The sequence below is a fragment of the Vollenhovia emeryi genome, unplaced genomic scaffold (genome assembly GCF_000949405.1).
Source record: "Vollenhovia emeryi isolate VEMERY1.0 unplaced genomic scaffold, V.emery_V1.0 DF939141.1, whole genome shotgun sequence".
NCBI classification, from domain to species: Eukaryota; Metazoa; Arthropoda; class Insecta; order Hymenoptera; family Formicidae; genus Vollenhovia; species Vollenhovia emeryi.
The window spans coordinates 680,748-703,042 of NW_011967225.1; the positions used below are offsets into that span (position 1 = coordinate 680,748).

A 22,295-nucleotide genomic window follows, 5' to 3' on the forward strand; every position below is an offset into this window, starting at 1 on the left:
TTAATAATTTTAATTAAGTCCGAGAATATATTTATACGAAACAATGGCATTCTCTTTTTCAGTTACGTTTGAATCTCAATTTATTGTCCAGCAATTTATTATTCAATATAACTAGACAACACATAAAGCTTAGAACCGAACTATTATAGAGTACACGTGTTTGAACGTAGATTTTAAGGAACGAGTAAGAAGTATAGACAGACACATAAAATGTTCCATGGGACACAATTTATCGAAATAATATGTTGTGTGATTTGACATTATTAGAGAATACACATTGCATTCTGTTTTTTTTTGCGCCTAACATTATGCGTCTAAAATTCGCAAACGTATATAGAAAAGAAGATGTGACGGATTTGCCACAATCTAGAATTCACGTCACGACTAGACGTTATAGCTGGTGGTATTTTATTCTATTCATTTATTCTGTAATAGCGTATAAAATATTAGAGATCATACAACATTGTTCCAATTATGTAAGACACTTTTAATTCTTTTTCTACCGCGAATGATAAACAGGTACAAAGTAAAAGTCTCCAATAACTTACGACACTTTAATAGAAGATGGAGGCCTGAATTGAAAATCAGTCTGATTGATATACTATGTTTTGATGTCGCGACCTACCCTTATCAGCCTAATGATTTAAGATAACTACTCTCGCAGGAGTTTTGCTCAATAAAGTTTCATGAGGCAGACGCGGAGACTTCGGCATGCAAAATGTTTATTTATACACGTAATAAATTATGCATGTTTATGTCAATCTCTTGCGGAGGATCTTATCTTCGGCTTTACGCGCCGTTTATTACAAATAAACGTTTTCGACGAACCCGTTGCTAAATTTACGAACAGACAATCGTGCTGCTTTAAACGTTATTACGCAACACAGCAATTTAAAGGTGCATCCATTATTATCGATTGTACGCAATACATTAATTATATAAAAAAATTTTCTTCCGCGTGCTAGACATTTAAATTAAATTGAAATAATTACGTTTTGTACTGCACAAATGAGCTTGCACGATTTCTATTTACGATTAGACTTGAACTAAGGTAACGCGGAACTTGTGAATTTGTCAGTAACGTGACAGAAAGGCCTTCGAAAGATTAGAATTCCCTTCTAGCCAAGTAGTTGTTGAATTTCTGCGTTATTAGAATTCGCTTACCTTTCGTACTTGAGATTTGCTGCTCGACGGTCTCAACGTGCCGCGGCTCTTCCGGTACCTGAATAATCCAACGAATTTTCCTCCGCTGCATCTAAAACGACCGCGATCGCGTAGCAGACGATAATCCAGCGATACTTAAGAATCGCAAAGTGTCGCGCGATTTGCGATCAATTCTAGCCGCTAGACTGAATGAGATTAGTAGCGTAAGGCAGATTTAAGGCCGCCGCGACGGTATCGGAGCGATTATTTTTTACGAACGAAGGTTCGCCGATAATACGAACGAGTGAAGCACTACTTCCATCGGTAATGGCAGTCCGTAGCCGTTAAATTATCACGAAAACATTTACGATTCGAGCTGACTCGAATCTTGTATTTCGCGCAATTGCAACGAAAATGTCGTTGCAACTGAATCCAAAGGCAAATTTAACTTTACTCTCGAACTGTCTTTCTAGCACGTACACGGAGAGAATTTTCTCTTAAAATTTATCCTGAAAATCACGTAATCGTGGAACGACATGGCATTTCATAGAATTTTATGACAGTTTTTTTTTAAATTTTACCATACATTCTACTAATAATTATACTTAATATACATTTTGCTAGTAGGATAGATGGTAAAATTTCAAAAAACTGTCATACAGTTCTTCAAAATGCCATGTCCCACGATTACATGATTTTCAGGATAAATTTGAAGAGAAAATTCTCTCCGTGTACGTGATAGAAAGACGGCTCGAGAGTAAAGTTAAATTTGCATTTGGATTCAGAAAATCATGTAATCGTGGAACGACATGGCATTTCAGAGAATTTTATGAGAGTTTTTTGAAATTTTACCATACATTCTACTAGTAATTATATTTAGTATACATTTTATTAGTACACTAAGAAAATTATTCATCGGATAAACCAATTAAATAGTGTTTCCGATGGTTAATTTTTCCGATTACGTTTTCCGATTGAATTATGGATACACCCGATGAAATGCAGTTACCGATAAACGTTGATTGAAAAACCGATCACATTTTTCATCGGATTGACAATTTAATTGGATATATCCGTTTGTTATTATGTAATTGGATTATCCGATTATATTTAATCGGACATTGTTCTCAGTGTAGGATATATGGTAAAATTTCAAAAACTATCGTACAGTTCTTCAAAATGCCATGTCCCACGATTGCATGATTTTCAGGATGAAAGAAATTTTAAAAGAAAATTCTCTCCATGCACTTGACATTACAATAAGACGTGAGCTCTGGATTTTAATTATATAAATAACATGATTAACGAGTATTTTAACATGTTATGCATTTTGTTTGATCGAAACAGAAATTTGTCGATTATCTTAAACGATTTCACTGCAAGACAAAAGACATCGAGACGAATGAAGAGCTCTAAGAACCGTGAACATCGTCATTTCCTGTAAACGTTTTCTCAGCGCGCGTATCGTGTGATGGAACTCTTTATATCTCTACATATTTAACCGTAACTTTTGGTAACACGAGTTACTTCTAGTTAACAATTAATCAGAAAACGAAAAATCAGGCCTTACAATCCGAGGTAACTTCGGTAATGCCACGAGATTATTCTGTTATTATCGGGAAAGTTTTTTCCGCTAACGAGCGATTACGTTTGAAATCCATTGGCCGAAGATCCAAGACAATTCGAATGCGCTATAGCCTCGTGTAATTGCGATCTGTTACGCGAACACCTACAGATGACCTCCACCTGTACACACTCGCGCCAATTGCGGACGATTACGCGCTTCCTATTGTATAATCATTAACGGAAACAAAGCCGAGCATCGTCGACGCCCGACGCGGCGGATGACAGGCGCGGTTTTCCGCGCGTCCAGCATCCCGCAATTCACGCCTCGCCGTCGCGATTTCACTCCCGTGGCCGCGAAATCGCCTACTCGCGACGCCGGGAACGCGCCGTCTCGCACCTGATCGACGGGTTCCCGCACGAGCAATCGTTCACCTTGGAAGCGGGCGGCCGCGCAGCATCCGGGGAAGAAACGCGCGCGTTTTTCGTATACGCTTCGCACACCGCGCGGGGCTCGTCGCGGACGGCGAGCCAAAGCTGACGAGCACTGACAGCGATTTGGTCAGCGGAAGTGACACTGGCTGTCCGGCCGGCTCCCGCCGCGTCGGAGCGCGTGCACGCGCGTGCCCACTATACGTCAACTCCTCCGCCACGAGGAGGAATTGTCAATCAGCGCGCCTACACGCTCTCCGGTGCATCTCGCCGCGGCAGCCTCCCGGCTAATCACCGGCGAGCATCGTCGCGCCTACGTCCGCGACCGACAACCTGTCGCGCGGCGATAATAAACATGATAATGAGTACGTGCGCAAGTCGGGTCGCTTGCGTGCGATCTCCCGGGTGTATCTTTATCCGCCTTTCATCGCGGGATCCCTTCACTCCAAATCCAAACGTGTAATTTTTACACACGTAGGTGCGCAAGTTCGTACAAACTCACATATAAACGCGGAAAAGTCCAAGTGTGTAATTTTTTACACACACACACGTAAAATCGTAAAAATTAATACACACATAAATACGTAAAAGGGGCTTCACGATTTACACACTTGTGTGTGTAAAAATTACACACTTGGATTTACAGTGTTGGCCAAGAAAGCGATCCGGAAACGGGTCCTTGAGGCTAGAAGGTCCTTTGGATAAAAAACGTCAGTTCGGTAATTTGGAAATTGTAAGGGATTGAGGATGTGATTAATTTGTAATTATAGGAGATGGATATCGAAGTGCGGTGCAACGGAGAGATCGCGAGAGATATTTCGTGCTCCGTTTTAATCTTCGAGTCGGCCACGTGCAGATTTTGACTCATAAGCTCGAACGTGAATTTCTGTGTTCTCGTAAAGTTAACATTTCGTTTTCAAATTACGAGGATTATAGTGTATTTTAACTAGTAAGAATATTCTTAAAGTCGCCAGTAGTAATTAATAAATAAATAACATCGGTGATTCTTGTCGACCGTGTCTGGCAATTAAAATTCTTATTGCGAAAAATATTACCCCAGCCAGGATTCGAACCTGGGACCTCCCTACAATCCGTGGCGGGCGTCTTAGCCAGCTCGACCACTGGGACTGTGATAATACTATAATTCGCAATTATTTTTCGCAATAAGAATTTTAATTGCCAGACACGGTCGACAAAAAAATCACCGATGTTATTAATTTATTAATTACTACTGGCGACTTTAAGAATATTCTTACTAGTAAGCTATCAAACTAAGCCTGATCCATCAGAAGATGCACAAATTTTGTCATCAATTAATAAAAGTTCTGACGTTCAAATTACTATAACTCATTATGAAGTAATGGACAAGTCATATGGCACTTTTTCACCCGAGTTGTTGAAATTGGTAGAAACAACTTCGGGTGAAAAAGCGCCATATGACGTCTCTATTACTTCATATTGAGTTATAGGAATTTGAGCGTTAGAACATTTATTAATTGATGACAAAATTTGTGCGTCTCCTGATGGATCAGGCTTAGTTTGATAGACTATCAGTATATGTATTGTATCGCCAGTGAATAATAAACCTGGATGGAGAATTAATTCGACCTAACTGGCCACTTTATTGGCAATTAAAATTCTTATTGCGAAATCTTCACAAAAATCGCGTATCGACAGTTCATTGTGCGATCGACAATCCGTATCGACGCACAGTTTCTGAAAAGTCGAAATAAACGCGTAAACAACATCTTAAAGTTATATACACGTTATTGCGAATAGTATTATCACAGCCCCAGGTGGTCGAGCTGGCGAAGACGCCCGTCGCGGATTGTAGGGAGGTCCCAGGTTCGAATTCTGGCTGAGGTAATATTTTTCGCAATAAGAATTTTAATTGCCAGACACGGTCGACAAAAATCACCGATGCTATAGTGTATTTTAAATTAATTATTTCGTGAGCAATTATATTTACAATTGTTAATAGGGATAGGAAAAAGTTAAGAATAGGAGTGAATTAAAGGCAGGAGAGTTCGAGTTTGTATAGGATTTTAATATGAGATATTAGGTTTTCAACGTCCAAATTCAATCACAAATCTCTTTTCGCAATTTAACAATCAATTTTCTACTAAACAGACACTCCGAGGGCAATAAATTCATGGTGGGTCCAACAGATGATGCCTATTAATTTAGCAGAAACCTTACTACCCTAGCGGAAAAAAATTTCTATAAATAACTACAAAAATGGACCTGAAATAGAAATTTGTAGAAATTTTTATATCTTCGTTGAAACATTAGTTTTTTTGTAAAAATATCTGCGAAATAGTAGCACTAATTACAATGTTCTCAAATCAAGAAATTATTGCAAGTAGTATTTCATGAAAATGTACAATTTTGTAAAAATCAGTACCAAGCTTCACTAGTTTTAAGAATTTGAGAAACAACATCTTAAAGAATTAAAACATCTGCTTACTTGTAGAATATTACAAAAATTAATTAACAAAAAAGTGTTTTACTTCTAACATTTTCAGGTTGATTTTTGTAACACTTTTTAAATTTACGTAGAATTTCTTCGATTCTTGCAATTATTATATATTTTAGTTTTTGTAGTGTATTTAATTTTTTTGGTAGAATTTTGTAGAATTATTTCCGGCAGGGTATGTCAGTTTAGGAGCTTATCTCGTAATAGAAGACCCTCTATTAATCCACGGAAGTTTGCAGAATTTCCGTCCAAGAACGGAGAATTCGATAACTCATTCACTTTTGCCCCTACGATTATAGAGTCTCGCTCGACGGAACTGTTCGTCTTACTTTTGTTACTCCTTCCGAAGCGTATTAGTTACGTTCGACAGAAAAAGCAGATCTGCTACGTGCAACAATTTCGTGCCTGTCATTGACCCATAAAGCGTATGCGTAAAGAAATCAATTACGTATACAATAATGTAACGTGGCGTGTTTTATTTTTCATCCGTGATTAATCGATTTCTCCATGCATGCGCGGCTATCGTAAAACCCGTCTGGATACGCTTCAAACGTCGGCACACGTTGAGCCAAGCAGGTTTTCTCGTAGCTGGTTTTTCCTAGCATGCCCGAAGCGCTCTCTCAATAAACGTCGCCGCGCAACGCATAAAGTGGGGTATAATGTAACGAGGGGACAGCGCAAAAACCTTATATGTAACGACGTTATACAGCGCTAACACAGCTCCGTTTACACCGGAAACGCGGCGACGCGCGGCCACCTTGACCACGTGGTGAGGAGGCATAGACATAGTAAATATAGACTGATACAGACTGAGCGTCCCATTGAATAAGCTGAAGCTTGTGAAAAGAGAGAGAGAGAGAGAAGATTTAAGAAGACTTTCTTTCTCTGTCTTACACGATCGTGAGAAGGGAGGATCACGTCTGCGCAGGCGCAATTCTTTCCCCTTACGATGGCGTAAGAGAGAGAAAGAAAGTCTTCTTAAATCTTCTCTCTCTCTCTCTCCCTTCACAAGCTTCAGCTCATTCAATGGGACGCTCAGTCTATATGTATGTACTATGTCTATGGTATGGAGCGTAGAGGCGACGCAACAGCCAAACGAACACTTTTCCAGAAACGCAGCGGCCGTAATTGTCGCGTCGTTTGTTATTGTCGGATATTTGGACATTCCCTGTACGAGAGATACGGCGGATTTATCCTCGAACGTGCAGCTCGGCTAGACGAATCTGTATCCGTTAGCGAGACGGATATTTGTTACAGAGAGTTAGGTTAGATTGGGCTGCAAAGGAGCGCAGGTCGACCAAGTACCTCAAAATGTATCTTATGTATTATTTGGACAAGCAGGGGAACCGCGTGTACACTCTGCAGGTACTTTCGCCATACGCATACATCGTCACGTAATAGATAGTGATAGATACTCTGTAGCTTTATCTGTAATCTTTTTTTTAGATTCTCTGCACTGTCCTAGGTTACACGACTTAGCTTTCCTTCTTTTACGATCTGATCTCTTCTCAATTGACGCCTTTGTATCTTTTCTAACGATTGCTGCATTTTTTTTTACAGAAAGTGGACCCTGATGGAAAGCCGACCTTGTCTGCACATCCAGGTAAATTGTTTGTCTCGTATATTTTTCATATTTTTACTATATTTTTTATGAGTTACTTTATTTTTTACTATTCATGCTGGCTTATCTCCATTTCGCGCCCTTTTTCTTTTTCTCCGTCATAATTGCGTTGTTTTAATCTGCTTTCATGTCATTTTATTGATCCAATGTGTGATTGTGAGAGCTCAGTGTAATGCGTAACGTTTATGCTTTAAAGTTAATGAACAATCTAATTATTTTATATCGACGTCCGTATTCGCTCGTTTATTGATCTTGCTGATTAATCTCTTGACCATTCCGCATAAATTATTTCCATTGCACAGATACACAGGGCAATTACGAAATTATTGAATGTCTTTACAGCACGATTTTCCATAGAGGACAAATATTCAAGGGAAAGGATTACTATGAAGAGAAGATACGGCCTACTTTTGACGCAACAAACACAACCTAGCTATTAATTGTTGTATATAAAGCTAATAAATTTTACTTGAAAATGTAACATGATATTGTGACCCGTGATACAACCAAGTATGCGAATCTATATCTGCCAACAGAAAGGTGATTCAACTTTCACGCCCACAATTTCCTTTAGCGATAACGAGGAAAAGTCTGCACCCGAGATTATTATTCGACATCATGGAGCTGCATCCAGTATTACAGTCTCATAATAGTCTTGATAAGGAATTATTTCCAGAGAACTTTTCATTGCAACTTACAGCGAATTCGATTGCTTGCACGAGTGCGCAGTAAGGTCTATTTATGGTAAGTTTTTATTTAACTTCGTCTTAAATTTTGTACATTCATAAAGTATTTAGCCAAAAAGTGTTCCGTATAGATGCTGTACATATAATTTTACTGGCTAAAAAATATTCTAAGATATTTAAGACGATTCTTACATATAAGAGTTGACTGTAAACCAGCCTTAGTGCAAGCAACCGAATTTGCTATTAGATACCGAGAGTAAATGAGATCTTTCAGTTTCCATTGCCGATACATATATTTGCCGTTCAATTTATACAAATTTCATGTACAGTTTATTATCTTTGCACATTATAAAAAATAAAAACTATTGTATACAGTATTTTCTGATTTGCAATATAATACAATTTTATTTGCAAGATCGTAACAAGATTACTTACTTGCAATCTTATTAGTTTAACATGTGTCGCGTACTTGCTGATATCTACCAAACTAATACATATGGGACATGTACTATTATATATGTATATAACAGAAATTTCAAATACCAAGCTGATATTGAGTTCCATTTATGACAACTATCTTACAATTCTATTCTTAATTATTAACATATTGATACATGACTATTTCACCTATTGATATTTAAAAAAGTAACAAAATCTTTATACAGTAGCCTTTATCACAAATAAGATTATATACCAAATGCAAGTTATTGGTTTAATTATCAATGCTATGTAGAATAACGTGTAATTACGTAACTTTTCAGATGGTTATGCATAGTTGATAGAATATACGTAATACGTATTCTTAAATAAGACACAAATATAGTAAACATAATAATTACATGCTGCGTGAGAAGAAATTTTATATGAGAAATTGATTCTTTTCATTTATATGAATTTTAAAGACTATTTATCACAGGTTGAGTGTAATGCGCCAATGTGGTGTTTTACATATTCATGTAAAATGGATACAAATTTAACTTATTACTAAACGAAAAGAGATTGTGAGAGCAGCATTTATAATCCAATCTTATATTCAAGTTTGTCTTAACATTTCATCCAGCCATTGAATTGACGTACAGCATCTCAAGATCGTTCTTAAAAACTTTAATATAAGATCGAATTATGAATTTCGACGTAAGATATATTATTATATATTTGTATATAGTATATTTTGTAACGTTTGGCTTTTGTTTGTACATTTTTTTAATATTACAGCATAACTTTGAGTATTAAATCTGAATATTTTAATAATCGTTTGAATATTACAAATCAAATCCTTTTTTTTGCACCGGAAAATCAGCGTGAGGGTAAATTACAATTTAAGAAAAGTTAAACTGACTTAAATAAATGAATGTTAATAAACATTGAAAACATAAAAAAAATAGGTAATCCAATACATATTTTTGTTTACTTATACTACTACTGAAAATTGTTCACGATATTTTAAAAACATAAAAATAAATTGTATCTACCACAATATATAACACATAGATATAATAAACTATTTGATTTAAATATATTTTATTAACTATGCATCTCCAACTTTGATATATAGAAATATTTGGTATAACATATTACCACAAAAATTATATTATTATTACATAAAAAAACGGATATACATATCTTAGATATAGGCTCAACAAATATAATAAAAATAGATATTTTTGCCAAATATAATAAATAGATGATATAAGTGTATTACGTTACTTGGTAGAAACACTTTCTGCAAAAAAGATTGGTAAACATAATTTTATATAAATCAGTTTTAAAATATTTGCAACTTAATAAATATATCGATATAACTACTCAAGAGTATTTTACGGTTATTTTACATTTAAAAGTTAAAAATGATAAATAAAAACTCATAATATTCAATATTCTAGAAAACATGGCAACACAAGAAAAATTTACAATAATATCCAATTCTGACGAATAAATGCTAACAAAGTGATGTATATTGTTCTTCCTCTGTCGATATATTTTCTTAGTTGAAATATAAATATTAATAAACGAACATAATATTTTTACATAGCTTCAAATAAATTCCTAGTTTACGTATCAAACTTATGTCCATAAGGATTGCTATATGTTACAATTTAACAATTAGTAGAAATATGTAACATTTATTCACAAGCTTATGAGTATATGTCGCTAACAAACATTTGTACAAATTTTACATATGTTTATATTTCATATAAAAAAATTCTTATATTACCATCCTTCTTAAGATATTAAGATGGCATAAAAGATGAAAATATTTTATACGAAATAAGAAACAGCAGAACAGGATTTGGATAGAGCAACAAATTGTGAATTAATGTGAAATTGAAAAAGAGAGAACAAATGAACGGAAACATTGTAAACATAACGTAAAATGACAAAAGTATATAAGTACATAATTTAGGACAGCAAGCTTCCTTCACATTTATCATAACTGAATCATTAAAAACCACGGAGAAGTAGAATATTTTCTGGTATTATTCTCAGTATAACATAGATATCTCGGATTATTACAATAACACGATTTCTTTCTGGTGAAATGTAATTGAACTATAAAATGTGATAATTATGTACATTAAACACAAGGTTTCTATACAGAACGTATATTTAGTAAAAGCTAGAAGCTTTAGAATTTGTAATTTTTAAAGAAATTTTTTATGGCATCATTAACATAATTATTAATCAAAAAATTCAAGTTTTTTGAAAGATAAATGGCTTTGGTAATAGAGAATTGAAGTAAACTGTCTTACAGCAATAAAAATAAATATTAAACTATATTCAATGCCGATTTGCTTATTTCAAAATATTAATTTATATAATGTAACATAATCCTTATCTATTGTACGAATTTAAAATATGATATTTATATACTCGTCCATTTTCATACAAAAAGAAACAACTTGCGATTATTTCCTAAGGTTCTCCCTAAATAAAGATGTTCATGACTTGTTATATGAAATCAAAGAACATGTACATATTTTTAACAATTTATACATTTTCAATTCGATTCTGATGGAGCTGCTGGCAGAACATGCACCTGTTGTGCTTTACTGGCATTATACACTTGTCCCGGACTAAATGGCTCTAATCGAGGACCAGATCCTAAATCATTTTTGTTACGGATGATATCTTAAAATGGAAAACAAATAAAACAATTACAGAAATTTATACAACTTGGCGGCAAATGTAATTACTTTTCCTTTCGAAAGTTATAGCAAACGTCTACGACAAAAATTTGATGAATTTGTTCAAACGACACGTTGCCTGAAGGTATATTGTGCAAAATACTTAAACTTACCATTTTTCGATTCTGTTGCTGGTATATATCGAGATAATCTAACAACTGGAAGAGGCAAATAACCACTTGTCAGAGGCATCACATCTAATGTAACGCTTTGTCTCTCTACTATTTCTAACGATACAATGCCTGCTGTCCGACCACACACCGCCCACATAGTTTGGTCCGCCAGAACCTCGTACATTAACTGTGGTGGAGAATTTGGACTAAGACTAGGCATGCGCATCACTGTAAGACACAAGTGGCACATACTACCAGCACGACAAAATTCCCCTCCACCACCACTTGTTTCAACTTTCGAGGATACTGTGAATAAAGTCTGGAAAGCACCGTTACAAACAAGTTAATGTTGTATACTATTAATATATACAGAATACGCAGGATAATTTTTACAAGTTTTGCATAGATTCTACATTATTACCATTAATCCGCTTCTCATTTAAAATAAAAATAAAATATTTAGGTATATATATATATATAATCAATTAATAATGAGTACTTGTTCTTACCACATAATCTGTAATATCAAAGTTGCACCTGTAAACACTACATGCTTTCTCCATTCTCTCTAGATTGTGTATATGTAGTGGGTCATCATCAACATGTGTATTATTTAATTCTTCAGTGTCATTAACTGATATATATTTTACACGAAAGTCAGTCTTTATTGGTATCGTGGATTTCTCATCTTTTCCAATCTCAAATTCCCACATAAAGGAAACGTTCATTCCATTGCCTATCACTAATTTTTGACCCGCGACGGGATTCAAACTTTTAAAGTTAATGTCTATTGACGAAATTGTCATTAATTCAGGTTCGGTTAATTGTAGAAGTTGACTTGTTAAACCAGTCACGACAATTTGAATGAATTTCCTCTGTTTTGCTGTATGAAGTTTCATACTCGACATCAATGGTGGACCAAAATGCAGAGGTATGCTTTCTTCCGAACCCCATGGACATTGTATATTCAGCTGAAAAAATACAACGTTTAGTTATATTTGTTGCGCAACATGGAATAATTAAGTTATAAGCGTTAAATACTTTATGTTCCATAGATGAAGCATCCTTTTTTGGTGGTAATTCAGCTAAAATTTTTAACTGCACTTTTATAGTTTGAAATGGTTCGCACGTTGGCAGTGGTATCTCTAGCTCCTTCACCATTACTTTTTCAACACTTTGTGATTGCACTGTCAATCCGCGTGATGTGCGTAGTTTTAATTTCATTTCTTCGGTTATCTTTGTACTTCCGCTCGAGATAACTAATTCAATATCTTGAGTAAGACCTGCCAGTAAATCTCTGCCACAATTTACGGATATCGTTGGCTGCGTCTTTGCTACTTCGTAGCATAATCGTGGATTCAGTACAGGTGATAAAAACTCTAATTTCTCTTCTATCACCAATGATAACTGGCTAACTTTGTATAAACCCGGTTGATTTACTCGTCTTGTTAGGACAAACGTATTTATACCGGGTTTCATAATGAATTCATCACAGGAGAGTGCTTTGCTAAAATCGCCCTTTGTATTAATTGAAGGTTTTCTATGTTTCGCGCTATCTGAACGTCTCACGAGCGGCTTCGTATTTTTATTAATAACGCTAGCAGAGCCAAGACTTCTGTCTTCCTTGTAGTCCAAATAAGAATATACTTGCAAACGTAACAAACTGAGATCAAGTAGTTTCATATCTTCTAATGTGCACTTTGACAACCTGAAATAAAACAAAAATTCGATATACAGAAAATACAATGAGCACTACTGTAAATATATGAACATTAGAATAATAATACAATTTATTCTTTCGTTACAGTATTAAGAATTATATATGCAGAACCTTCTAAAAAATGTAATTATATATATTTGTAATTCTATTTATTAATACTTACAATTGTACTGGAGACTCAACAGACGATTTCAATCCTTTCTTCTTATTAGGTATGGATGGCTTCTGTATCTCCTCCACGGAGATAGCGGCGCTGGTGCATCTTACTTCCCGAGGAAACAAACTCTGTACACTGATTTCGACGTTAACTACACAGTCTTGTACTATTTTGTCCATTACTTTAGCTTCCATACTGAGTATTGTAAAAGCACATCCGAGTTCCGCGAGTAATGGTTGAGGCGACGAGATCATTTTCATATACCCTAACATCTCTTCCAAATACGTGTTGCGCACGGTTATATGCAAAAGACTCGCGCTAGCTACTGCCGCGCACACTTTCGTATACTTTTCGACGTCGTCCATCCGTTTGTAACACTCGGCTAGCTCCAACTGTGTTTGCACAGCCAAGTAATTCCATCCTTCGTCCATGTAAGTTTTCAAAGCGTCAGACAAAAACGCTACCGCCTTCTGATTCTCTCCGAGTTCGCTGTAGAATCGTGCCAGTTCTTTGCCGATTAACCTGGCTGATCGAATGCGACCGACATGCTTGTACGTGCCCATAGCTAGTTCCGCATGCTCCAGGTACTGTTTCTTGAACGCTTCTTTGGATGAAAGTGCCTCTTTCAACTTGTCTGTAGGAGTCAGCTTCCCCTCTACCTGCGGCTCCGAATCTCCTATTCCTGCTATAAGGTACACAACTGTGTGCAACTGTTCACTAGTCGGTTCACTTCCCGGCATTAGGCCGCACAATTTTCCCAAGCTTCCTAACTAAAAAGAAAAGGGATACACAATGCGATATATAAAAAGATATACAATGGAACAGAAGATATACGCTTGCCCTAATTAGCAAATAATATATAAATGACAGTGTCAAATGAATAAATTATTTACCTTGTCCCTTGCAAGCGCCCACAAGCTAGCGGTATGCAAAGAGCACAAGTCCAACTGTTGATTGTTATCAATATTGTTGGTGGACAATTGACATGCTTGCAAGACCTCTAACGCACAGAGGAATGACCAGCATTCTACCGATCCTTCAGGTTTCTGTACTTCTAAGATTCTTAGTTCGCTCAATGTATTATGAACGAATGATAAGCACCTTTGTGCAACCTAAGAATAACATACAATTTTGAAACATCATCGTACGAAGCCATTGATTAATATCGATAACTGTTGAATCTATAGTCTATACAAACCTCCCAAGGTTTATTAAACAGGAGTAGCATGGCACATTGTCTACTGAACAAGTAACTCCTAAGATCTAATAAAGATGCTCTACATTCAGCCAAAAGAAACCTTAGATGATGGTTCGTGCCGTTATTTAAATTCACACCTCCCCAATTGTTGAGAGGCGTTTGAAACAGACTTAACCATCCTGGAGTATCTAGAAGCAATTTATCTACATTTAGGTTTTCGCCTTGTGTCTCAATATCCGTTCTCACTGCGCAGCGTACACCTTTGGTAAAAATTTGATTTAAAAAAAATGCGGTACCTCCTACATTAGAATTGAGCACAAACTGCGTAAAGAGAGCATCTAGTTCGTCATACTGCACCAATGCCTCGTCGTACAAACCCAGCATTTGCAACGCAAACGCCAGTTCTTCCTAAAACATCAATTCAATTTTGTAGAAGGAAAGAAATACAAGCTTTCGAACTTTTAAAATCAATATTGGAGAAGTCGGAGCATCATTTCTAATGCTCCGCGTGAGAGCGATCGATTCGTAGTCGGCGAGTCCAGAGATCGTTGTCCCATGTATACTTATAAGAGATTAAAAAGAGATTGAAGACGTTATGAAAAATGACGAATAAAAAAAATACGAGATCGCTTCAGGAGCCTAAATTTCGTTTGCCATTTAACTTAATATTTTATTCGACAATCCCGGCGAGACGAGAATTTATCACGAAGCGTTATATTACCTGTAGAAGAAAATAATGGCAGAAGTTCCAATTAGGATTGTTCCGCCTCTCTCTCTGCTCGCGTATAATATCTTCGAAGCGCGACAGGGTCCTGTCGTATGCGGTCAACATCAAGTGACGAATGCGAGTTATCAGGCCTCTCCAAGATTCCGCGGAACGAGATTCAGATTTAATTGGATTAATTACAGCGAAGCATCTGTCAATTATAGGCATAATTTGTGGATGTGCAACAATCTAATTTCCATATTGCGAGATTAAAAAGGTCATTATCGTAATTACCTGTCGCCATTCTTGGCGGCGAAGTCGCTACGTATTTTATCTAAGACGGTAGTCCTGGGCAACAGCTTATTGGCCTTCTTTACATCGTACGTTTCTACCAGCACAATCATCCAATCTTGAATGTGATATAAATTCAGTATTTTTAACCAGGCGTCGATATCATCTCTGATACTAGTCTTATAAGTATCAACATCCTGCAAGAACACGTAACAGTAATGTTCCCTGTTGCTGCATTAAAGAAGCATGAATCTGCATATATGCATCTAAATATATGTCAAATGGGTACTTTTAACTTCACAACATTATTGATAACTTAATCGACGAGAGTGCCACTGAAATCGGTTTTGAAGGATTCTTGTTGAGCGAAAAGATTCTTTTACGGGCACTTTCGTAGACAAAAGAGAATTCAGAATACGGGCCTTCGTGTACACACGAGTATGTGACAAAACGCTGCTGCAAGTTTGAACAAAGCTTTAGGAACTCACAGAACATTCCGTCCAATAAATGTGGAAGATCGGCTGCTTTATCAGATGCCAATCTTTGTCAGTGGGCAGAATGTCCCTGGAAAATGGCACGAAGGTAGCCCCAAGTTTGACTTGCTTGATCGGCCTGCTGAACGACCTGCGCCACTCCACCGCGTCCGCGGGTATAGCTTGGCATAGACTCTTTTCCAACGTAGACAACAAGTTTTCATCTCCGGCACCTGCGTCACACACCGTACAAATCATTACATCCCGTATGCTCCGAGGCACGAGGCAGCGTTTGCATCGGCCAGAGTGACATCCTGCACAATTACATTACTCATTCGCATTACAAGGAGCTACCGCAAAGTCCAACCTTGTGCGTACGTCACGGAAACCTAGATAAAATTCACACGACACCGGTGACAGGGAGGAAGCCGGGGAATCGGGCAAAGATACGCGATCATCCGAAGGCAACGGTCCACGCCACGCGTTCTCCCGACAGAAGCGTCAGGTCGACATATGTTCCTTGAGAAGAGCCACGGGGAAGCCGAGGGACGCACGTAGGCGTTGCTCGACACGCATTATCCGGGGCGGCACATTCTCCACCCGGACACCGACCGCGTCCACGGGCGAGCAAGAGGAAAAGGGGAGAGACGTCACGAGAAATTGACAGACGAGACAGAGCGGCGGCGGGGGGGGGGGGACGCGTCGAGAGGACGGTGCCCGAACGGCGGCCGCGTTATATCGACGGGGGCGGAAGGGAGGCGGCGGAACGGAACTCACAGGTGACGATCGGTCTGCTGTCCGCGGCAGCGGCCGCCCTGCGCGCCTCGCCGGCCACGGACGATCCCCCATTGCAGTTCATCGTTCCTGAGGACTGGCGGTGGTGCGCCTCGCGAGCTCGCTGCTCCCGTTCGGGCGCGCGGTCATAACTCCTCGCCCCTCTCTCGCCGGCGCGCATAGAAACCTTCCCCCGGGAGGCGCCGCCGCGTGCGCGCAACACCACGACGGGGCCGACGTCTCACTGAACTTGGGAGGCCAGTCGGGAGACCTGCCGAGCGCCGAGCATCGTTCACCTCGCGCCCCCAAGCTCCATTGGAGAGGTTGGGATCCTTACGTCCGTTCCCCTGCGGACACTGCCTGCGCGCTCGAGTTGCACCTGCACTCCTGCGAGAGAGCGCGCGCGCGCGATATACGCGGCGCGCGTCGGCGGGAGAAGAGGCGACAGGACGGGGAGTGCGGAAGGTGCAGTCGCGCGCGACATGCCGTTTCGGGGTAATCGATTCGGGGAAAAGCGGGGATCTCGATATATCGTTGCGATGCTCGAGCTCGCCACTTTACAGAGCCGCCTCCTCCGAGTCGCGTCCGTACGAGAGCGGCAGTCAGGCGATCGCTTCGCTCGTCTCGTGTTGTCGGTTTGTTTCCTGCCTGCCTGCCTGCCTGCCTGTCTGTCTCTCCCATTTTCCTCCGCGTCTAATCGCACATCCGTCTCATTTCAGCTGGAACTCGCTCGCCCGACTCGAGCGGCTGTGACTACGCAGTTTACTCGATTCTGACCTTGTTCTTCAAGGAGAAGACGGGTGCCAGCCGATTAAGAAGAAGAAGAAGCGAAGATATCTTCGTCGACTCTTAGCGTCACGTTGCGCCGCGGATTTGCTTCGATTCTTTCTTCAATTTCGTGAAAGATCCCGGACACGATTGTCGTAATGTAAGGGCCTGAGCAGAATGCCTGATTTGTATTCTTAAGTCACAAGACATTGCGCGTTACTTTAAGACAAAGATTTAAAACACAAAGCATTGTCTTAAAAGTACAAGACAGCCATTCTGCTCAGGTCCTAACGCATTTTGCCTTGCCCCGGTTTCACGTCGATCAACTTTGGTAGATACTTTGTAACATTGACAACTTCTTCTCTCCTATGTATCTAATGTAAATGACAGAAACAACAGTTTGTGTATACACATGTGACAAACAGCTGCTACCAGTTTGATACAGAGTATCCTTGCGGACTACAAAACATTAATCTTGGCTTAATTAATTCTTTGTCTGTTTCTGATTGCACCAACGTTGTTTAACTTTCGGCTCAGCTTAATTTGTTCTTGTCTCTTTCCAACTGTCACTTTAGAAAGAGACAAACTTGAATTAAACTAAGATTAAAGTTGAGCGACGTTTGGTGAAGCCAGGCCCAAGGCGACAGTGAGAAAGAGGCGAAGAATAAATTAATTAAACTAAGGTCAAAGTTGAGCGATGGTGAAATCGAGTCTTGATCTCTCGTCACGTCGGTTTTATTCCAGGGCGATTGTTGCATTTTTCAGAAATTTGACAACGGAAGAGACATGTTCCCGAGAATTTCAAAGATACCTGGCGACGTGTTCCCTTCGAAGAGGGAGAGCCAAGGCCACATCGGTGATTTAGGGGAGATGCAGCGGTTTCAGTTGGAAGAACTTTTAGAAAGACAGAGAAGAATCCTTGCCAACAAGTGGGTAGGACGTGAACCATTGTATCCCAGCGTCTCGAACGATCCTGAACAGTTTCCCTTCTTCGCAGGAAATTCATCTCTAGGCTTCCCGACAAGGGAGAGAAAATTATAAGCTGCCACGATAAGGTACTGAAGGAGCTCGAACGCAGGAATCAGGTGGAGGAGGCGGCTAACTTGCTGTCGCGGCTTAACATAGCATCCGAGGGCAAGGCGGCTATGAGCAGATTGGAATGGACGGGACAATATAATGAGAACAAGGATACGACAAGGATCGTCGAGCTGGACAGCGACGACGAGGAAGATCCGCTGAAGATACTAGCTCAGGTTGACTGATCTCGCCTCAAGTCCCAATGATAGTTTCACTCGGTATAATTACACATATTTCTCTGTTCTAACAGCCTACGGGAACTGGTGTACACAAGAAGATAGTTATACACGTGGCACCTGAAGAAAGCCTGATCAAGCCAGAAGACATAGCGGAGATTGAAACCTTCAAGGCGGATCCTTTAAACGTGGAGCACGTGAGGTATATCGTCGATAAAGTGGAGAAGGCACAGGAAACGAATAAAAGGGAGCCGTTCAAGCCGTATAAAACGACCAAGAGCAACGTGCACGACCCAATGAAGGAGAAACAGCGGAAGCTGCATAAAAATTGGGAGGTCACGGCAGCTACGCCGCCTCTTATAGTTCACGGAGCAGCCAAGGTTTTGAGTTTTAATGAATCTTTGAGATTGCAGAAAGAACAAACTGAAAGATTACAGGTACTCGACATCTTTAGTGCTTTTTTTGTTGGGAAGGATACTCCGTTAGAAATGTATTTTTAATCAATTTCAAATTTATTATTTAACAGGAAATTCAAATGAAGCACGCAGTGGAACGTCTGGCTGCTCAAGTAGGATTGTACGGCACGAGTCCAATGCCACGCAATATTGATCATTATCGTTCACATACGAACGGCTCACTTTCCTCGTCTTCCTCCGACGACGAAGAGCACGAAGTGCACGACGAGGAAGACAACGATAGAGGCGGCACAGTTATGTTCACCGTGGATTCAATAGAAAGCTAACAGACTATTATATGTTGTACACATGAAACTTTTAGCGTTGAAAATATGTATTTATTTTTCTAATAAGATAATTTTTATTATACGATTCTTTATGTATTTCATCTTCGACTTGCTTAATTGTATTTCCAAGTTTACGGGTGAAGGAATATTCTGAATCAAGATGTTTAAGAGATTTTATTTGTTTTGTAACACATACGTTAATTGTATCCAAAATTATTGATAATAGCTGTGTACGGTGCCGTTGCTTGGGCAACTGCCTCGCCGGCTTGCTTGGTAAGTTTCTGAAAAAAAAAGAGATGCAACGATTGGCAAATCTCGAGTACACTTGTACATATGAAAAAAAATTTTCGGAAAGATAAGCGCAAAAATACGATCGTTTGATACGCTCGAGTCTCGGGTGTTACTTACTTTGAGTTTGTTCCTCTTCTGAACCTCGAGGATGGCTCTGACACGCCTCTTATTCTCCAATGTGCGAACCACAGCCTTGTACTTCCAGCCAACTTCATGAGACAATCTACCCACGTGACAGTACTAAAAGTAGAAGAAAATCACGTTAGTATCCGTGCCACTTTAATGTCGCAGAAGTATTTTGTATAAAATTTCATAACTCAGTTTAAAAGTTTATCACAAGTCGAGCCGACTTATCTCAGAAAAGTACCATACCCATCGTTGTTCTTCCGATAAATAGGAATGAAATCCAAGTGTATAAGAGCTCAATGCTCCCGGTCCCTGTTGTCCTTATTTAATAACGTCAGAAGCGAGAAAGACACGCTACGAATTTCTGCGTTGCACATTCAAATGAAAAGATATATAGACGAAAAATTATCCAAAAACTATCCTTTTCCTTCGATAGTAGACAGAACAAAAAGAATTTTTGAACAATTTTACAAGTGTGCTAAAGTGTCTTTTTCGTTTGAAAATGTAACGCAGGAATTCTCAGCGTGTCGTTTCTCCGACGTCGTTAAACAAGGACAACTGCAGGGACCGGAAGTCTGGAACAAATCAAAATTATATATGCAATACCTTTCTGCCTGGTTTAAGACACATCACTCTCATGGCACCGGGTACGACGACACGCTTCCTACGGTCGTACGGTGGTGGACAACCTTCGTAAACCTTCAGTCGTCTGAGAGCGTCCTTCCCTCTTTGTGTCTTATGTGGGATCATGCCTGTAAAAAACACGAGTCCTTTCTTTAATACCTCCTTTCGCACCTGCCACATTGTAAAGCAGTCTAGGCAATCTTGGCATCATACAGGGTAATTCTTTTCATTACACCATCAAATAATGTAGGTAAGTTGTGTTGTTAATCATTGCGACATTCTTATTCCACGTAACGCCAATGCAATCTCAACTGTACATACCACGAACCGTCTTCCAAAAGATCTTGCTTGGCGCCCGGAAATGGAACGGACCACGCGCAGGATTTACGTTACATCTCTTGCGCAGAAAAGACATGAACTTCAGTTTGTTCCTGCAAATAGAAGAGCATGTTAGTACCCGTATTACCTCAACACTGCGAGACCGTTTTGCATAATATGTGATAACTCAGTCTAAAAGTACATCAATGAGAGTCAAGCAGACTACCCTCAGACGCAAATTACCATACCATCATTGTTCTTCTGACAAGGAATGAAATTCGACAGCAAAAAATTTATACAATTACAATATATGTTATGCATTACCTCAATATTACGGCAAAATTGCATAAAAATTTCATTCAGTTTCAAGTTCCGTCATAAAGGCCTGCGTCTACGATGCTGGAATTTGGCCCAGGTTCTAGTTCCGAGAAATGTATAGCCAATCAACTTGCAGCTTTTGTGGAATTGCTGCAAGTTGATTCGCTACACACTTGGACCTGGGGCTCGATCACGAATCTTTTTCTCTAGCGTAAACTCGTGAAAAGTGAGAAAACTTCATTGACGAGTTTATCATTTACCAATGGAATTTTTCACTTTTTCCACGAGTTTACGCTAAAGAAAAAGATTCACGATTCAGCCCCAGGTTCTAGCGTCGTGGACAAAGTCCTTAGGAAAGTCAAGCAAACCAAGTTCGATTATTAATGGCTCGTGTAATATTTTCGTACACGACGAAGTAAAATGGCACAAAGTAGCAAACCTAGCCGTTATCTAGTCATCTCGTACGATAAAACAGTATTATATTAAGTAAATTTTATAAACTTCTTATTGTAATTATTGCCATCGGCTTTGTCTAACACATCGCGCATTTAATTTATCGTTAGGCGACGAGGCTTCACAAACCTGAAGAAGTTACCACTAATGTTCAGCTGTTCGCTGCGTACGACGATAACCTTGTTGCCTTGCAGGATGGTCTTGGCAACGATAGCGGCCAACCGCCCGAGCAAGTGGCCGCGGCCATCTATTAATATTGGCTGAAAGATTAATAATCTCCATTACGGGAATTGAAAATTGCCCACGCGATGTGCCCACGACTCTCGCGTCTATAACGTCCCGAGAAACGGCATGCAAGATTCACGATATACGCGCGGTGGACACGTTACTAGCTTCGAAAATATCAGTCGCGAGAATGGAAGCGTCAGTCCGGAGTTCGCGTTGTGTTCGATGTAGACGGGGCGCGTTTCGGTTCTCGCGTGGAAAATAGGGTCGTCCGCGAACGCCGCCAGAAACACGTGCGCAACGTACGGTGGCAGAGGGACTGTTTTCACGGTAACAGCGAGTTTTCACGATGTGTTAAGGAATCCGCGTGTTATTTTACAAGCTGAGTAATCACGATTGCGCACACGCACCACGTAGGAGGTACTTGGACCATCTGAAATACTAAATCTCTGAGTACGAACCTTCTCGCTGAAGCCCGTCATCTTGCCACTCTAACCGGAAAGGAGTCACGCAAGCGAGGAGAGAGGCACGCGAGCTTCCACCGGAAAAGAACGATGGAAGGCGCAGAGTGGCCAACGTTGGAATTCGTTTTCGCGGCGTGACCGTCGCGCGGGAAAATTTCCCCTAGAATCTTCAGAC

The 22,295-nt window shown here is 39.4% G+C and overlaps 5 protein-coding genes across 18 annotated transcripts in view; 2 read left to right on the forward strand and 3 right to left on the reverse strand.

The window, feature by feature from the left end:
• Nucleotides 1–3,328, reverse strand: part of LOC105566931 (dystrophin, isoforms A/C/F/G/H-like) — a 510,950-nt gene extending 507,622 nt beyond the window's left edge. For 5 of the 12 annotated variants that reach the window (XM_012021368.1, XM_012021362.1, XM_012021360.1 and 2 more), the window contains exon 1: nucleotides 1,165–1,632. In XM_012021368.1, the coding sequence (XP_011876758.1) occupies nucleotides 1,165–1,255 (91 nt within the window). In that variant the 5' untranslated portion in view covers nucleotides 1,256–1,632. Of the gene's footprint in view, nucleotides 1–1,164; nucleotides 1,633–2,713; nucleotides 2,769–2,791; nucleotides 3,070–3,106 lie in introns of those variants that run through there. The other 7 variants (XM_012021361.1, XM_012021363.1, XM_012021369.1 and 4 more) reach the window with 6 other exon arrangements.
• Nucleotides 3,329–6,635: 3,307 nt separating this feature from the next.
• On the forward strand, nucleotides 6,636–7,716 carry LOC105566933 (H/ACA ribonucleoprotein complex subunit 3). The gene is made up of 3 exons (XM_012021371.1): nucleotides 6,636–6,979; nucleotides 7,175–7,217; nucleotides 7,578–7,716. The coding sequence occupies exons 1-3, from the start codon at nucleotides 6,926–6,928 to the stop codon at nucleotides 7,673–7,675; spliced, it is 195 nt and encodes a 64-aa protein (XP_011876761.1). The 5' UTR covers nucleotides 6,636–6,925; the 3' UTR covers nucleotides 7,676–7,716.
• A 1,606-nt stretch (nucleotides 7,717–9,322) lies between these two features.
• On the reverse strand, nucleotides 9,323–16,873 carry LOC105566934 (trafficking protein particle complex subunit 10). Of its 2 annotated transcripts, none has more exons than XM_012021374.1 (12): nucleotides 16,542–16,873; nucleotides 15,780–15,997; nucleotides 15,295–15,488; nucleotides 15,016–15,211; nucleotides 14,591–14,702; nucleotides 14,295–14,482; nucleotides 13,990–14,208; nucleotides 13,103–13,866; nucleotides 12,261–12,927; nucleotides 11,729–12,190; nucleotides 11,220–11,538; nucleotides 9,323–11,050 (listed from the first exon to the last, which is right to left on the reverse strand). In XM_012021374.1, the coding sequence occupies exons 1-12, from the start codon at nucleotides 16,717–16,719 to the stop codon at nucleotides 10,920–10,922; spliced, it is 3,648 nt and encodes a 1,215-aa protein (XP_011876764.1). In that variant the 5' UTR covers nucleotides 16,720–16,873; the 3' UTR covers nucleotides 9,323–10,919. The 2 variants fall into 2 exon arrangements, with proteins under 2 accessions (XP_011876764.1, XP_011876763.1); XM_012021373.1 differs by having other exon boundaries at nucleotides 14,295–14,497.
• A 212-nt stretch (nucleotides 16,874–17,085) lies between these two features.
• LOC105566935 (DNA-directed RNA polymerase II subunit GRINL1A) lies at nucleotides 17,086–19,383 on the forward strand. Of its 2 annotated transcripts, none has more exons than XM_012021376.1 (6): nucleotides 17,086–17,173; nucleotides 17,258–17,466; nucleotides 18,059–18,235; nucleotides 18,304–18,559; nucleotides 18,634–18,996; nucleotides 19,086–19,383. In XM_012021376.1, exons 3-6 carry the CDS (start codon nucleotides 18,093–18,095, stop codon nucleotides 19,299–19,301), a joined length of 978 nt encoding a protein of 325 aa, XP_011876766.1. In that variant the 5' UTR covers nucleotides 17,086–17,173; nucleotides 17,258–17,466; nucleotides 18,059–18,092; the 3' UTR covers nucleotides 19,302–19,383. The 2 variants fall into 2 exon arrangements, with proteins under 2 accessions (XP_011876766.1, XP_011876765.1); XM_012021375.1 differs by having other exon boundaries at nucleotides 17,087–17,173; nucleotides 18,072–18,235.
• A 73-nt stretch (nucleotides 19,384–19,456) lies between these two features.
• LOC105566936 (60S ribosomal protein L13a) lies at nucleotides 19,457–22,216 on the reverse strand. Its single transcript, XM_012021377.1, has 6 exons — nucleotides 22,118–22,216; nucleotides 21,561–21,691; nucleotides 20,664–20,773; nucleotides 20,325–20,470; nucleotides 19,710–19,832; nucleotides 19,457–19,582 (listed from the first exon to the last, which is right to left on the reverse strand). Exons 1-6 carry the CDS (start codon nucleotides 22,136–22,138, stop codon nucleotides 19,499–19,501), a joined length of 615 nt encoding a protein of 204 aa, XP_011876767.1. The 5' UTR covers nucleotides 22,139–22,216; the 3' UTR covers nucleotides 19,457–19,498.
• Nucleotides 22,217–22,295: the final 79 nt, after the last annotated feature.

Bases quoted from the DNA above. Each gene is read 5' to 3' on its own strand.
- LOC105566933 (XM_012021371.1), top strand. From the start codon at position 6,926: ATGTATCTTATGTATTATTTGGACAAGCAGGGGAACCGCGTGTACACT. The intron at 6,980-7,174 runs GTACTTTCGCCA...TTTTTTTTACAG, and splicing joins ACCGCGTGTACACTCTGCAG to AAAGTGGACCCTGATGGAAA. The intron at 7,218-7,577 runs GTAAATTGTTTG...ATGTCTTTACAG, and splicing joins GACCTTGTCTGCACATCCAG to CACGATTTTCCATAGAGGAC.
- LOC105566934 (XM_012021373.1), bottom strand. From the start codon at position 16,719: ATGCGCGCCGGCGAGAGAGGGGCGAGGAGTTATGACCGCGCGCCCGAA. The intron at 15,998-16,541 runs GTGAGTTCCGTT...TGTGTGACGCAG, and splicing joins CAGCAGACCGATCGTCACCT to GTGCCGGAGATGAAAACTTG. The intron at 14,703-15,015 runs GTAATATAACGC...TTGATGTTTTAG, and splicing joins GCCATTATTTTCTTCTACAG to GAAGAACTGGCGTTTGCGTT.
- LOC105566935 (XM_012021376.1), top strand. From the start codon at position 18,093: ATGTTCCCGAGAATTTCAAAGATACCTGGCGACGTGTTCCCTTCGAAG. The intron at 18,236-18,303 runs GTGGGTAGGACG...CCTTCTTCGCAG, and splicing joins AGAAGAATCCTTGCCAACAA to GAAATTCATCTCTAGGCTTC. The intron at 18,997-19,085 runs GTACTCGACATC...ATTATTTAACAG, and splicing joins AACAAACTGAAAGATTACAG to GAAATTCAAATGAAGCACGC.
- LOC105566936 (XM_012021377.1), bottom strand. From the start codon at position 22,138: ATGACGGGCTTCAGCGAGAAG. The intron at 21,692-22,117 runs GTTCGTACTCAG...TTAATCTTTCAG, and splicing joins TGACGGGCTTCAGCGAGAAG to CCAATATTAATAGATGGCCG. The intron at 20,471-20,663 runs GTATGTACAGTT...TGTTTTTTACAG, and splicing joins CTTTTGGAAGACGGTTCGTG to GCATGATCCCACATAAGACA.